Here is a 15,540-nt window from a genome sequence, read left to right on the forward strand (position 1 = left end):
TTTCCTACACTGATTTAGAAAGTGAACTGTATTTTCACTGCCCACATGTACACATCAAGAATACCTGTAGTGAGCAGGTTGGTATTAGTGGCCCTGTGGCGGGAACGCTGTTCTTGAACGATAAGAGTGCATCTTAAGGGAGCACAACTGAGAATGGTGGGAGGTGCCTGAGATGAGGGCACGCCTCAATAATCATAAGTATGTGTGATCAGTGCATTAATACCAAGAATGTGATAAGGCATGTCCAATGGGCAGATACTAAAGGACAACCTCCTGAAACTAAAAAGCCACCCATTAACTTGTTGGATGACGCTCTCCAATCAGTGCTTTACAAAAACGATACATAAAGTAGTTAAAAGTACTTTTATTATGTGTGTTCTTTTGGGACAGCGCACGCCGGGTAGGTCTCCGGCTTTGGGAAATCCCCTAAAAAGTTGTGATTTCCAAGGTCTGCTTGATCCCATCGAGCTCGTTCCCTAGGAGGGGAGGGTTCTTGATCCAATTCCAAATAGGAAAAACAGAACACAGAGCCTGGTGGGACTCCAAGTCCCAGGCTCCTCTTTGCCTCTGCCTGCTCCTCTCCACCTGGGTCTACTTGCTGCTGATCGCGGGCGCTATAAAGCGCACCGCGCAACACTCCTCTTGGTTGCTGCCACACAGAGCCTTGTGGGACTCCAAGTCCCAGGCTCCTCTTTGCCTCTGCCTGCTCCTCCCCACCTGGGGCTACTTGCTGCTGATCGCGGGTGCTATAAAGCGCACCGCGCAACACCGCTGCGTGGGACGCGCCCGGGTAAAGCCCGGGCCAAGGGCGGGCCCGTCCGCACCCGTCAGAGACCGAAGGAGGCCGGGCTGGGCCCCCCCCTCTGGGCCCTAAGGTACGCTACTAGCTCATATAGTTCATATAGTGCTGGGAAGCAACTTTAAAACTCCTTTTTGCCCTGCTTCTGTAAATTTAATCCTCAATGGGGAAGCGTAAGGCGAAAGGTAGCCCTGCACTGGGCTCTGCAAAATCTAAGATACTTAAAACCAATAAAGTCACGTTACCACATACTAACTGTGTTGCCAAGGAAATAGATGACTTGATTGAAGAAGTTGAACAGATTTTAAACAATAAGGAGAGGATCAGGCGAAAGGAGTCGAAATCTGGTACTCTCATCCCGTTCTTGACTCCAAGTTCGCATATTGCCCCCAAACCACAAACTGTTACGTCACTTCATCAGGCATCAGCCCCCCAAGGCCCTACTAATATTGGTAGTTCTTCTTCCCCATCTGCATTTCATCTCGATCCTGAAGTACCAAACGACAATATTACACATTTCTCAATTCCTTGTTCTAACGGTTTTTCCTCTCTGGCCCCCCAAGTTCTGGAAAATCCTATATCAACCTCTACGACCTTGCCATATACGGAGAGTGTTCCTTCACTAAATGACTTGCCAGCATTAGTGGTTAGTCTTAAGAGCGAAATAGGCGAGCTGAAATCCTTACTGTTTGAAATTACTACTCTTCTCAAAGGTAAAATTCTTCTCCCTATTGGTGAGCCCAAACCAAACTCTACAACATCCAACCACTCACATGTAAAAATTGTTTCTTCAACTGAGTCCCTGCCACCGCCATCAAGCACAGCAGCCTTTATGGAAGGGCAGCACTCTTACAGCCAGAATATGTCCTCTTTTGAACGTAACACTCCTCCTTCCTTTAATGTCCCTCTCAAATGGGACACTACTAAAGCTTCTCGTCAAAACTTTGACCCAACGAAGAATAATTATATATATATGTGTACTGTTCCACCTCTGCCCCCAAATACACAAGAAGACAAAGCCTCACTAGACAATAAGGCCATGCACTGGCTGAGACATGTTAGAGGCTGTGGCTCAGTCATCCACGACGACATTTTATCTGCCGAACGAGCGAATGGCCTTCCAGGTTGTCGAGACTTCATAAAACTCAATTTCAAAAACTCCCATCTGGTAAAAGGTCTTCTAGATATGGAAGCACGCAATATAAATAGGAAGCCATCTGCTATTTCTCTCAGTGCCAATCGACCCACCGATGGTTATATGAAGCTGAACCTCCTCCCTAGAACAGCCAGCTGGGTCTCGAGCCGTTCTATAGACCATCGAGATTTCAGGCCATTAGGCCATCAGGCCCCAAAAGGTGTACCATCTGACCCTGCCCCAAACACCAGCTCCGGCCCTACTTCTAGTGGCCAATTAGCACCTGATTTCGATCTCCAGGGGGCCATCTCCGACATCGATTGACTATACTCTACTAATTCCTGCGTCCCCATTCCTAGCCTAGACCGACGGGCTACAGGTTCTTCACCCTATCCACTTAGCCCAGGTGTTGCTTCCCCTCTGGGTTCACGACTCGTTAATATCAATCAATTTACAAGTCCGCGTATGAAGAGGTTTATTGACAGCAACCTTCCAGACGACACTCTCGTGAAACCAAGCTGCTCTATTGCCCAGACACCAGCAAAACTTTTGTCCTGGAATGTGGCTGGCATCAATGGCAAACTTGCAGACATTGAGTGGGGGGTATTTGTTGAAAATTTTAATGTATGTATGTTCCAGGAAACATGGGCCAAAAACTGCACATATAGACAGGGGTTTAGTTCCTTTTTTAAACCGGCTATGCCGTCTTTAGCAGGTAGGGCAGTAGGGGGCTTATGTACTTGGGTAAAATCGACAGAGGTGGGAGGAATAAAGGAGATATACGTGGACTCCCATGACATTTTGGCTATTGCTATCCAACCAATCTCAGGCTCCCCCGTTCTCTGTATAAATATTTATAGCAGGCCGGGACCCTCCAATAATTGCTCTACTATCATTGAGCTTTTAAATACTCTTATTTCAGACTTTCGTCTTAAATATCATATTATAATAGCAGGGGATTTTAATGTTCAGCTTGAAATCAATTTAGATCTTATAGAGGTCATGCAACCTGAAGATAGTGTTTGGAACATTCCTCCCTATTCCACTCAGCAAAACTCATACAAACCTTGCGCTAGGGCAATGCAGGTAATAGATCTTATGATATCACATGGTCTCCGTCTTGGCAATGGCCGTTTCCCAGCTGACACCCCCGCAAGACCAACCTTTTTCAGGGGTTCCTATAGTAGTAAACTAGATTACATTTTTTTTTATTTAAGAGTTTGGCACTACATACTAGATGTGGAAGTGGGCAATCCATACACTAGCGATCATGCCCCTCTACAGATTACGTACAAGAGACCTCTTCTAGCAGGAGCTGTATTTCCTTCTGTTTTACCTGCTGTTATGGAGTTGTCTAGCAATAGGCGCACAGTAAGATGGGACTCCTTTGAGAAATCGAACAAGCTCCGAGAAAAACTGTGTGATCTAATTTCTTCCCACCAGTTATTTGACCATAGTCTTACTTTTTCTCCAATTGAAGTTACGTCCCTTCATTTGGACCTTTTTACTACCCTGAAAGAGCTGTTTTCTAGACGCCCAAGGCCGCTGACTAACTCCTGCCCCCAACCCTGCTCCAAATGGTTCAACAAGAGGTGTAGAGAGGCTAAAAATACCCTGGTTAGCGTCTTAAGGACAAAGGACGTACTAGGTATCATCAATGCTAGACGTAATTATGCTTTTATATGCAATAAGAGCAAACATGAGCATGAAGAGGAGCTCTGGAGTGACCTACTTGAGGCAGCTAGAGCTCATGACTCCAAACGATTTTGGATTTTGGTATCTCGTAGTGATCAGAACCGAGCCCCTTATTTGGAGTCTCATATTACTCCTGATGCCTGGCTTTCCCATTTTAAAGAACTGTACGGCTCTCCATTGGCCCTCGATGCCCCAAATCTGGGACAGCTGACAACATCTTATTCACCCGCGTCCTCTTTGCCCCTCTTTACACTGAACGAAACCGCCCTGGCCATCACAGCCCAAAAAGCAGCGAAGGCCCCTGGGTCGGATGGGATTCCTTCTGATATGTTTAAAGCAGACCTGAATACCTGGAGCCCGTATATTAATAGGCTTTCTAATGCCATTTTGATTACCAGATCCTACCCTGACTCATGGAAAGAGGCTATTATCGTGCCTATCTATAAGAAAAGAGAGAGGAATTCCCCGGGAAACTACAGACCCATCAGCCTCCTTGACAATCTCCCAAAAATATTTTGCCACCAATTGTTGAGCAGGCTGAGTAAATGGATAGTGGATAACCAAATTTTAAATCATCTCCAAGCGGGCTTCAGAGAAAAAATCAGCACAATAGACCAGATATTTCGCTTTATCTCTATTAAATGGAAAGTTGTCGATGTGAATTCTGGCCACCTATTTGTAGCTTTTGTTGACTTAAAATCAGCTTTCGATTTGGTACCTCGCAATAAACTATGGGAGGTCTTGTCTAAAATGGGAGTCCCTTGCCCTATTTTAAATATCATTAGAGATCTCTATACTGGAAATTATGGTAGAATCAGATGGGGCCAGCATGGCGAACTAACTGAAAAATTTCCCACTGTTCGTGGTGTGAGGCAAGGTTGTGTACTCGCCCCTATCTTATTCCTCCTTTTCATAAACGCATGCATTCCGTATCTTATGAAGTGCTCCAATGACTCCCCCAAAATAGGAGGGCATAAGATCCCCTGCTTCCTATTTGCTGATGACACCTTGTTGATATCCCAAACAGCCACAGGTCTCACAATCCTGCTTTCAAGATTTATGACCTTTTGTAATGACCACGGCTTGGAAATCAACCGATCAAAAACTAAGTGTATGGTGTTTGGGGATAAAAAAAGGTAGGATGCGGCGCCCCATTTATTTAGAGGGCGCCGCATTGGAAAGAGTTGGCGATTTTGAATATCTAGGCCTGAAACTAGAAGATTCGCACAAATGGCATTCTCATCTTCAGAAAGCAAATGTCCGCTTGAAACAACGGACGAGCGGTATCATAAGATTTGCAGCTAGATCTCCCAGCTTTGCCGTGACACCCGCAATTGAAATGTACAAATCACAAGCAAGGGGGGGGAGCCCTTTATGGAGCCGAGCTGTGGGGCCACTGTAATCTAGATGATCTGATAAAAGTGGAAAACTCCTTTTTAAGGTCCCTGCTAAGAGTTCCTTCTAGCACCCCAATGCTCCCCATTCGAATGGACCTAAACTTGCCTCCCATTTGCCAGATTGCTGCGCTTAGGCCCTTGTTGTATTGGATCCGTCTATGGTCATTAGACTCTCTTATTCCCTATAGATGTGGGCTAGTCAACCTGATGGCCAATAATACTAGTCCAAAAATCAAGTGGTATGTGTATGTAGAAGGGATTTTCACACTACTTGGCTTGGGGTCTTACTGGAAGGATCCGCTATCCATTCCAAAAAACGCAACACAGACACTGAAGGATGCGTTTTGGCTCCATGTGCATCTTTCACAACTGTCTGCTGTCTCACCATCATCCATGACGGGCAGTTTCTTACAGATAAAATGCCATTATGAATCTGCGCAATATATGGACATAGTTCTCTCTCCACGTGCATTGTACATTAGATTTAGGGTAGGTTCTCTCCCTTTGCGCATCCTAACACATAAATGGGCCAACACTAGCTGCACTTCGAAGATGTGCCCAATGGGTTGTGCCAGGGAAGAATCTTTTACCCACATTCTCTTTCAATGTCCTGCATACCAAAACCAGAGAGCTCGTTGGATTATCCCCTTGTGTAGGAAAATGGGTTTTAAGAACTGTCCACTGGCCTTGAGAATTTTTAAATCTGATCCATCCGTTCTAGTGGTTTGTTGCCTGGCAAAATACTTAGATTCCATCTGGCACTGTAGATTGAACATGCTTAAAAAAATAGAGGTAAACTCGACCATAGATGTGGGGAGCGGTTGTTGATGAACTCATTAGTGAATTTTAATGCAGGCACCTATTACCTTTTACAGCTTAAAGTATTTTTATGCCTAGACACTTTTTTTTTTTATATATATATTTTTTTCTTTTAAGCAGAAATGTCTTATTATATTTAATATGACTGGCCAAGCCTGTATCTGATTTTCGATATTTATCATGCAAAATTTTTGTATTCCTACATGATCTTTTAATATGGTTTGAAATTTTTAAAGGAAGAATTTTTATGGTTAATATATACACTTTTAATATTTAAAAACATTTTTAATGTATGGATATTCTTATATTCTTAAATAGAAATGTTTCCTTTTGTGACATGTTCGGTTAGGCTTGTATTTGAATCTTGATGCCCAACATGCAAATCTTTGCACCATCACATGATTTTATAATATGGCTCGAACTTCCAGAAGGAAAACTCCCATGATTAACATCTTTTTATGTAGTTCAACTACTTATGTTCGAAATCTTCTGTTTATAACTTGCTGCTTTGTAAAACTGTGAATTGTGGTGTGCTTTTATGGTATTTACTTTTACTGAAATAAAGCTGACGAACGAACGATAAGGCATGTCCAATGGGCAGATACTAAAGGACAAACTCCTGAAACTAAAAAGCCACCCATTAACTTGTTGGATGACGCTCTCCAATCAGTGCTTTACAAAAACAATACATAAAGTAGTTAAAAGTACTTTTATTATGTGTGTTCTTTTGAATTGCAGCATTTAGGAAATATAGGTAATAGAAGGAAGCTGCTGGTGGGGAGGTGCTGTCAGGAAGGTAGCCCTGAGTATGTGCAGGGCACATGGCTACTACAGATGTGTGTAAAACACAGGAGTAATTTGGTGTACGCAGTACATTCCTTAGTTCAGTGGCTTCTCTTGCTTCAAATATGTTATAGTAACTGGTGATGTTGTATCTAATGTATTTGGAGAAGTAATTAGCATCTGTAATGTGTACACATTAACATGGAGTACAGTGGGAGTAGAGGTGGCACAGTTAACGTAAATGGAGGCCTTGGTACTGGTCACCTGAATGTAATCACAATGTATATTTTTTCAAGGAGTGTCCTATCCTTTTCTACTAAGGGTTGCCAACTAGAAGGGGGTTTTTGGTTTGTAAAATTGGCCCTAGTTAAAGTCGGATTTTCTGCTCTGGAATTGCATATTCTTTTATTATTACATGATGTTAAAGTGTATCTTTTTTGTTTCTCTCCTCCATCCTCCGAGCAGTAGCACAGATTCCAGAGACCGGCTCCTTCCTGCCATAGGCCCAAATAAGGCACAACGGAAACGCACCACCAGCCAGTGCAAATCAGAACCTCCACTGCTACGCACTAGCAAGCGGACCATCTACACTGCAGGCAGGCCACCATGGTACAACGAACATGGCACTCAGTCCAAGGAGGCCTTTGTCATTGGTGAGATCCTTGAGAACACTTGAGAGTTACCTCAATGAAATTACATGACCTGGTGTAGCTGAAATCCCTCTTTGCTTCTCACTGGGAACCTCATGGGAGGAGAAATTAACCAGCTCAGACTTTTTGTCAGTGTTAGAGGGAAAGGGATCCACCATCTACAAATACAACATAGGCGTTGCCACTTAAAGGTTGCTACTGTTAGAATGATGTAATTTACCAAGAAGTTGTTTGTGAGTGAATGAACAAAGTGGTGTGGCGTGTTCACATGATTAGAAATAGCATACACGAGAAATAGGAGATGCATCGTCTTTGAATGACAGATCATGGCCTCACACTGATGTTAATTTTGGTTTTTGCCTGGTATCACAGCCCCTGAAGATGTAGGATCTGGATGCCTATGAGGTTCTCCGACTGGGAGTGGAAAGTTGGGAGACTAGCGAGGTTAGTCAAAAAGAGAGACCGCACAAAACTAATGGGAAGATTAATGGAATTGTAGTAGTAAAATAGATATAGATAGAATGCATATAATTTAATTTAATTTTATGTATTTTAGGATTTACCAAATCATATATAAAATACGTTAAAGGTATCTATACAATTTACAAGCAGAAAAGTTAATAAAAACCCTGTAAAAAAGAGTATTGTGCAAATGTCCTGATAAAGTATAACTATTACTCAATAGACAGAGCAGGTTTAGTATTCCACTGAACAATAAAAGTCACTGCAACTCCTCGCCGACAAATCAGATACGTTCAGCAACATGGGCCTATGGTTCTTTGATCTTTAATCAGCGATCAACTAATTAGTATCAGACAAAACCTTGCAAACATTTAATGTTCTCTTGCAGAATCTTATCCCACAGTCTTTGCCAGAGTCAAACATTTGCCCTGAAAATCAAGATAGACAAATGAATATAATGCATTTCACTTTTGTGCATTTTGCATTATAGGGGAAATTACCGCCTTACAATTTTTTGGGAAACTGTTAAATGGTAATGTCCTCAGCCTGTATCTTTTGTAGTGGTATTGGTATTATTGGCCAGTCGAGTTACCGTTCTCAACTGCTGGCAGTTTTAAATTGAATTGGATAAGAACTAGGGGAGAATGTAAAATGTATTTCTGGTTACAGAGTTGTATCGTATCCCAACAGCAGGGTTTCAGTGGGAATCTAGTTAGTGATTACTGCTTTTTTTTTTTAAAACCACAGTTGTGTTGACCAATAAGGGTATCTCTTTTATAGGTGCATCATTACAAGTGTAAACATACTGGGGAGCTTTCTGATTGAATTTGGCTGCTGGTTTGACCACTGACAGGTTTCAAGGCCACTGGATGAGACTTACCCACACCTCTTGTCATGTGGGAACAAGCTATTACCAAATCATTTATAAAAGTATTGAAAACTGCATGGGTTAAAATGCATCCCTGTGACTCCCCCCTTCTTGTTTCTTTTTCTTTGCATTCGCCCTTACTCACAAATCTAACTAGGACGGCCTTTCCAGAAAGCTAAATTTAATCTGAGCCAGTGGGGATCCCTCAGGGCTGCATTCCAGTCCATTGTGTATTAGGTCATCTGTGCCTTTACGGACTGGGAACGACCATATGGAAATCAGTCCTAGTCTGGCCCATATATGGTGGGTCAGACAGAACTGTGAGGGCAGGTCTCTGTGAACGAGATATAAGCAAAATCAAACATATTTGAGACTTCTGGAGCCTTATCAAGAGGGGTGCAGCTTCAGGCCAGGGACACAGCAAGTTTGAGATCCACATCTGGGCCTACCCGTCCTCCTTAGGGAGACTCACTTAGCCCAAAAAGTGGTGGGAAAAGTGCTCTGAAGCCCTGATTGATTGCCAGTAGCTGACATTTTTTTCAAGAGTCCCATCCATCACTTTTGTTTTTCAGTGTATCACTGTTAATGTCATGAACATTGACTGGTTCTCAGTGCCACAGGCCTGAAACTGCACATCACTATTAAGGATCAACAAGGTCAAGGAGTGCTTGTGTGCCCGTCTAGAGGGGACCTAGTTTAGCTCTTCTGGTGCATGGTTCCTATAAAGGCAGGCCCAACATTGATATGCGTATGGCTAGTCACTATCTGAGGTGGCTCCATAGGCAGAAAACAATGGAGGTGAGTGCAGCTTCAGTAATTGCTAAAGACTGAGGGGGTCATTCCGACCCCGGCGGCCGGGGTCGGCGGTACTCCGCCGGGCATTCTGACCGCGGCGGTACAGCCGCGGCCAGAAACGGAAAGTCGGCGGTGTACCGCCGACTTTCCTCTGCCCATGGGAATCCGCCATGGCGGCGCAGCTTGCTGCGCCGCCATGGGGATTCCGACCCCCTCACCGCCATCCTGTTCCTGGCGGTTTCGACCGCCAGGAACAGGATGGCGGTGAGGGGTGTCGTGGGGCCCCTGGGGCACTGCAGGGGCCCCCGTAAGAGGGCCCCACTTTGAATTTCAGTGTCTGCTCAGCAGACACTGAAATTCGCGACGGGTGCTACTGCACCCGTCGCACACCTTCCACTCCGCCGGCTCCATTCGGAGCCGGCTTCATCGTGGAAGGGTGTTTCCCGCTGGGCTGGCGGGCGGCCTTTTGGCGGTCGCCCGCCAGCCCAGTGGGAAACCCAGAATGACCGCCGCGGTCTTTTGACCGCGGTACGGTCTTCTGGCGGTCCCAGCCAGGCTGGCGGCTACCGCCGCCGGCCGGGGTCAGAATGACACCCTGAGACTTTTGCTGGCATTCCTCCCATCGCCTTTGTGTGTCAGTGGAAAGAGACAGGATGTCTATAGCGAATGGATGTGTGGCTAGGCTAGTGTTTCTTACTGAGGCATGCTGCTGTGGTATTCTTGGCTGTGCTCTTGAGAGACTGAGGATAGAGTGCTCTGTTGCCATCCTCTAACCTCAAAGGCAGCCTGAACACACCCACTTGTCAGTACCTCCCTTCTTCCACAGAAGCAACGAGGGCTTGCTAATAAATATATGCGCTGAAAACAAAATGTCTAAAATGCTGAATTGAGCGGAACATGGCCCATTCAGTTTCACAATCTTGTCTTTTTTGGTCTTTTATGCCCTCAGGGCTCGGAGGTGGGAGTGCGTCTGGAAAGACTACAGTGGCCAGAATGATTATTGAGGCACTTGATGTACCCTGGGTTGTGCTGCTGTCGATGGACTCCTTCTACAAGGTGAGCTTCAGTAAGGGGGGGCAGTTGTTTATTGATTCCTGTTACAAGGTGTGCCTTGAGGTGGTGATTTAGGTGGAGGGTGGGCTACTCTGTCTTTGGACTCACTGTACAGGCGAGCTTCATGAGTGGGGCTGTGGTGCTTCTGTCAATGGATTCCTGCTATAAGGTGACATAGACAAGTTTTATCTGTGGTACTGCTGTACGGGGACAAGATAGACTACAGAAATGATGAGTGGGGCGTTGCAGTCTGGATTCCTGCTACAGGTGTGCTTTCAGGTGTGGAATTAGGTGAGGTTGGGTGCTGCTATCCATATACTCTTTCTACTAGGTCAGTCATAGGGAGGGCGGCCGCGGTGCTGCCCTTGGATTCTTCCTGTAAGGTGTGCTTGGAGGGCATATGGAGTGTGATGGGGTGACACAGAGCTGCTGTTCCAATATTCATTCTGCAAGCTGTACCTTTAAGGGTGATTGATGCGCAGGGCAGGGTTGCTGTCCATGGACCATTCCAGCACGTGCCTGGAGGGGTGCTAGGTGTGGGGTGGGGACTCTTCATAAATACTTTCTATCTAGAGGAGTTGGCTGGGTGATTGAGTGGTCGATAACGCTACATTTCAGGGAGGACGCTTTCAAGTTGTTCTTGATGGGCTAACGTGGGGGTTTTGGGTCGTGGTCATGGTTCTGCGGCTGTTTGTCGAGGACAGGCGTTAGGAGGGCCCCCGGGTGCTGCTTTCCTGGAACAGCGGCTACAAATTGAGGTTGAAGGAGGACGTAAGGTGTAAGTAGGGCAAGATGGTGCTGTTGTCCTTGCATTTCTTACAGTGAGACTGGAGGTGATGGATATTAAGGAGGATTACGGGAGGGGCTCTATTCATGAACTCCTTACAAGTTGGATAAGTGGAAAGGGAAAGAAGTTATGGACGGGAGGGACAAGAAGTATACAAGAGAATAAGGGCACAATACATATGGTCCATGCTGGGAATGGGGCAGCACTACAGTGGACCCATTACTGGTAGTCTCCATTCTCCTGTTTCTTGACCGCAACGTTGGGACCCTCTGTTACCTCTTATTTGATAGAGACTTCTAGTTGTAGATTCCTTACCTTTGAATTTCCCCAGGCATCAGACTGGATCTGGAGATTTTTCTTCGAGCAGTACCTCTGCGCGCCGTCAGGTGGCGCCGGTCGACTCCTCGGGCATTGTTGGCGTCGTGCTCGCCGTGATGACGTCACGATCTTATATAGGCGCCACCCCTGCATGCTGACGTCAGTTCTTTTATTTTTGGTGCCAGCCTATGCGCAGATCCAGAGAGAGCTACCTCTGTCATTATTTGATTACTTCAACACTTTTGTCGAAGTTTTAGACAAGTTTGTGGATGCATCGAGGGATGTCCCGCAAGACCGGATTCAAGCCCTGCGACCCCTGTCACCAAACTATGTCGGTGACGGATCCGCACCTCGTGTGTCTTTGGTGCCTTGAGCACGATCACCACCCGAAGTCGTGCTCAGTGTCGGGCCATGAACCCAGAAGCTTTGAGGGAGATGTCCCTAAAGCTCATGGTGGCCCAACACCGACTCCGCAGTGCTCACGGTCCCATTCGAGAGGAAGGTCTCGAGACAGGCCGCTGAGTCACCACCACTCCTCGTCCTCCAAGTCATCGGGACAGTCGGGTCACAAAAAGAAGTCGAAGAAGGACAAGCATTCTTAGGCTTAAACCCATCGATCAGATGATATGACGTGGGAAGAGCATCAACACTATAGGCCTCCGTCAACGGAGCCTTCATTTGGGTCGGCTCCGCGCTTCCCCGACTTCCCGGGAGCCGGAGCCACCCCTGCCCAAATAAAAGAATTTTACGAGGCCATGCGCCTCTATTTTGGGCAGTCCGACCCACATCCGGCGCCTTCAGGGTTCCCTCGGTTTCAAAGCCATCGGCTGCGGCCCCGGAGGACCCCTCTGGATCAAATCGCGGATCCGTCCCGACGCCGGTCGTGCCACGGCGACCTTCCACCGGAGGTGGTCAGGCCCGCAATCGACGTTGATCCCATCCTCATACCCGACGTCCCGGAGCCGGAACGACATAGATCAAAGCCGATTCCGTTCTCTATGGGCTCTCCTGGGCCCAGGGTTGATCCAGACCCTTATTCTTGTGGGTATGGATACGGGGAGAGAATGGAGGGGATACTGGACCCTTTTAGAATACCAGCTTGACCCCCAAATGAACTGGGTGCAGGATTGGGGTGATGCCAGTAGTCTAGACACCTCCAGTGACACTAGTATGCTCTCTCCTCCTAGCGTGGCTACAGAGGAGGGTGCTTCTTATTCCATGGTGGTGAGAAGGGCTGCTGAGGTCCTGGACCTCGAGCTACCTTCTGTGGATGTTAGGCCTAATATCCTAACCTACGTGCTTCAGCCGGGGTCTTCTTCTTCCGAGCCCCTTCTACCCTTTAATGAAGCATTGACAGATGTCCTTTTGGGTACTTGGTCTAGTCCCAGCACAGGGGCTCCTGTGACTAGGACGATTGCCCGCCGCCATCGGCCTGCGCCGTCCGACCCGAAATTCCTCACTCAACACCCCACGCCTGAGAGCCTTGTCATCCAGGCTTCTTCTTCTGGTGCATTCCCTGCCACACCCCCAGATAGGGAATCAAAAAGACAGGATAATTTGGGGTAGAACAGTCTATCCCTGCGGTCTGTGAACACGGCATGCATTTTGGGCTGCTATTCCCTACTCTCTGGGATACGGTCGCACAAGTACTGCCTGCAGTTCGGAAGGAGGCCCGGACTGTCCTTTTCCAAGCCGTAGCAGATGGGAGGAATGCAGCGAAGTTCATGATTCGTTGTGGACTGGATACAACTGACTCTCTGGGCAGATCGTTTGCATTGACGGTGGCATTAAGACGCCACACCTGGCTGAGAACATCTGGCTTTTCAAGGGATCCTTGATAGACATGCCCTTTGATGGACATGCCCTTTGATGGCACGCATTTCTTCGGAGTTAAGGCAGGCTCGGCGATGGAGCTCTTTAAGGATTCCCGAGCCGCGGCCCGGTCCCTTGGCCCCGTGCCCGCACTTAGACCCCAGCAGTCCGCCTTTCGTGGCTATGGAAGGGGCCCCCAACCGCGTCCTTTTCCCCCCCCAGCCACCGACCCGTGCATGCTGTACAGACCCTGCTCGGCCAGGGACGCGGGATCCCAAGCCCCCGGGGATTAGGGATCCAGCGAGTCACCCAGTCCACCCACCCCCTCTTCAGCCTCCAAGCCTTCCTAGTCTGCAAGTATGTCATGAGCCAGTTGGTTGCAGGATACGCCATCACCTGCCCCAATGGCAATCCATTACCTCTGACAGGTGGGTCCTCCAAATTGTCCGAAATGGCTACTCCCTCCCCCTCGAGACATCTCCTCTAGCCATGCCACCTTCATACAATCGGATATCAGAGGGTCATATGGCGCTTATTCGCGAGGAAGTCCAAGCCCTTTTGGCCAAAGGAGTTATAGAGAATGTTCCGTTGCCAGAAGTAGGCCGTGTTTGCTATTCCTGCTACTTTCTGGTTCCGAAAAAGGACAAAGGTCTTCAGCCTAGATCTTTGGTCCCTCAATCTCTTCCTCAAAAAGGAGAAGTTCAGAATGTTGACATTGGCTCAGGTCCTGTCTGCCCTGGATCACGGAGACTGGATGGTGTGGCGTTGGACTTGCAAGATGCATACTTCCACATTCCTGTCTTGCTGGTCCACAGACGTTACCTACGATTCTTGGTAGGTCACGAGCACTTTCAGTTTACTGTGCTCCCCTTTGGCCTTTCCAGTGCCCCTCGGTGATCACAAAAGTGATGGTAGTGGTGGCAGCTCATCTGCGCAGTTAGGGGTCCCAATCTTCCCCTACCTCGACGATTGGCTGTTGAAGGCGAACTCGCTCCAGACAGTCGTCTCCCACCTCCAGATACGGTGAACCTTTTGCATTCGCTGGGGTTCACTATCAACGTGCCAAAGTTACACCTGACTCCTTCTCAGACGCTCCCTTTAATCAGAGTTGTTTTGGATACAGTGCAGTTTCAGGCATATCCTCCCGGAAGGCGAGTCCAGGATATTCAGGCTATGATACTGATGTTTCAGCCTCTGTCCTGGATTTCGGTGGGAATGACTCTGAGGCTTCTGGGCCTCATGGCCTCCTGCATCCTGCTGGTTCAAAATGTCAGATGGCATATGCGGGCTCTGCAGTGGGACCTGAAGTTCCAGTGGGCGCAACATCAGGGGAATCTCTCCGACAAGGTCCAGATCTCGGAAGGAACTGTGAGAGACCTGCAGTGGTGGTTCACGAATCAGGATTGGGTCAAGGGCTCTCCTTTCCCCAACCAGATCTTATGGTTGTGACAGATGCGTCAGTCCTGGAATGGGGTGGCCTCATGGGAGATGCAGAGATCAGAGGCATCTGGTCTCCGGTGGAAACCGGGCTCCATATCAATCACCTGGAGCGCTGAGCGATTCGACTAGCATTGAAAGCATTTCTTCCCTCCCTCAAGGGGAAAGCAGTGCAGGTGTTCACAGACCACACCACCGCCATGTGGTATTGCAACGGACAAGGGGGAGTGGGGTCGTGGACCCTTTGTCAAGAGGCCCTTTGCCTCTGGACTTGGCTGGAACATCAGGGCATTTCCCTGGTGGTTCAACACCTGGCAGGCTCCTTGAATGCCAGAGCAGACGAACTCAGCCGCTGATGCGTGATCAATCACAAATGGCGTCTCCATCCGGAGGTGGTGCAAGGTCTTTTCCTGTGGTGGGGAGAACCTTGGTTAGATTTGTTCACCTCCGTAGAGAACACGCAATGTCAGCTGTATCCGCGTTGGAGTTTCCAAGGCAACACTCGCTCGGCGACGCTTTTCTTTGCAAGTGGAATTCAGGCCTCCTGTACGCCTCTCTGCCTATACCACGTCTGCCCAGAGTTCTGAAGAAGATCAGGCAAGACCGGACCCAAGTAATACTGGTGGATCCGGACTGGGCACGAAGGGTCTGGTATCCCAAGCTCTTGAACATGGTCATAGTTCCCCCGATCAGACTGCCCCTTCGGGAGGATCTTCTGTTGCAGCAGCAG

The 15,540-nt window shown here is 47.6% G+C and overlaps 1 protein-coding gene across 3 annotated transcripts in view; it reads left to right on the forward strand.

Annotated features, from left to right (window-relative positions):
• Positions 1-15,540, forward strand: part of UCKL1 (uridine-cytidine kinase 1 like 1) — a 332,854-nt gene that overhangs the window by 103,221 nt on the left and 214,093 nt on the right. For all 3 annotated transcript variants that reach the window (XM_069243249.1, XM_069243248.1, XM_069243250.1), the window contains exons 2-3: positions 7,094-7,281; positions 10,353-10,459. In XM_069243249.1, the coding sequence (XP_069099350.1) occupies positions 7,094-7,281; positions 10,353-10,459 (295 nt within the window). The remainder of the gene's footprint in view (positions 1-7,093; positions 7,282-10,352; positions 10,460-15,540) is intronic.

Source organism: Pleurodeles waltl, chromosome 7 (assembly GCF_031143425.1).
Source record: "Pleurodeles waltl isolate 20211129_DDA chromosome 7, aPleWal1.hap1.20221129, whole genome shotgun sequence".
NCBI lineage: Eukaryota > Metazoa > Chordata > Amphibia > Caudata > Salamandridae > Pleurodeles > Pleurodeles waltl.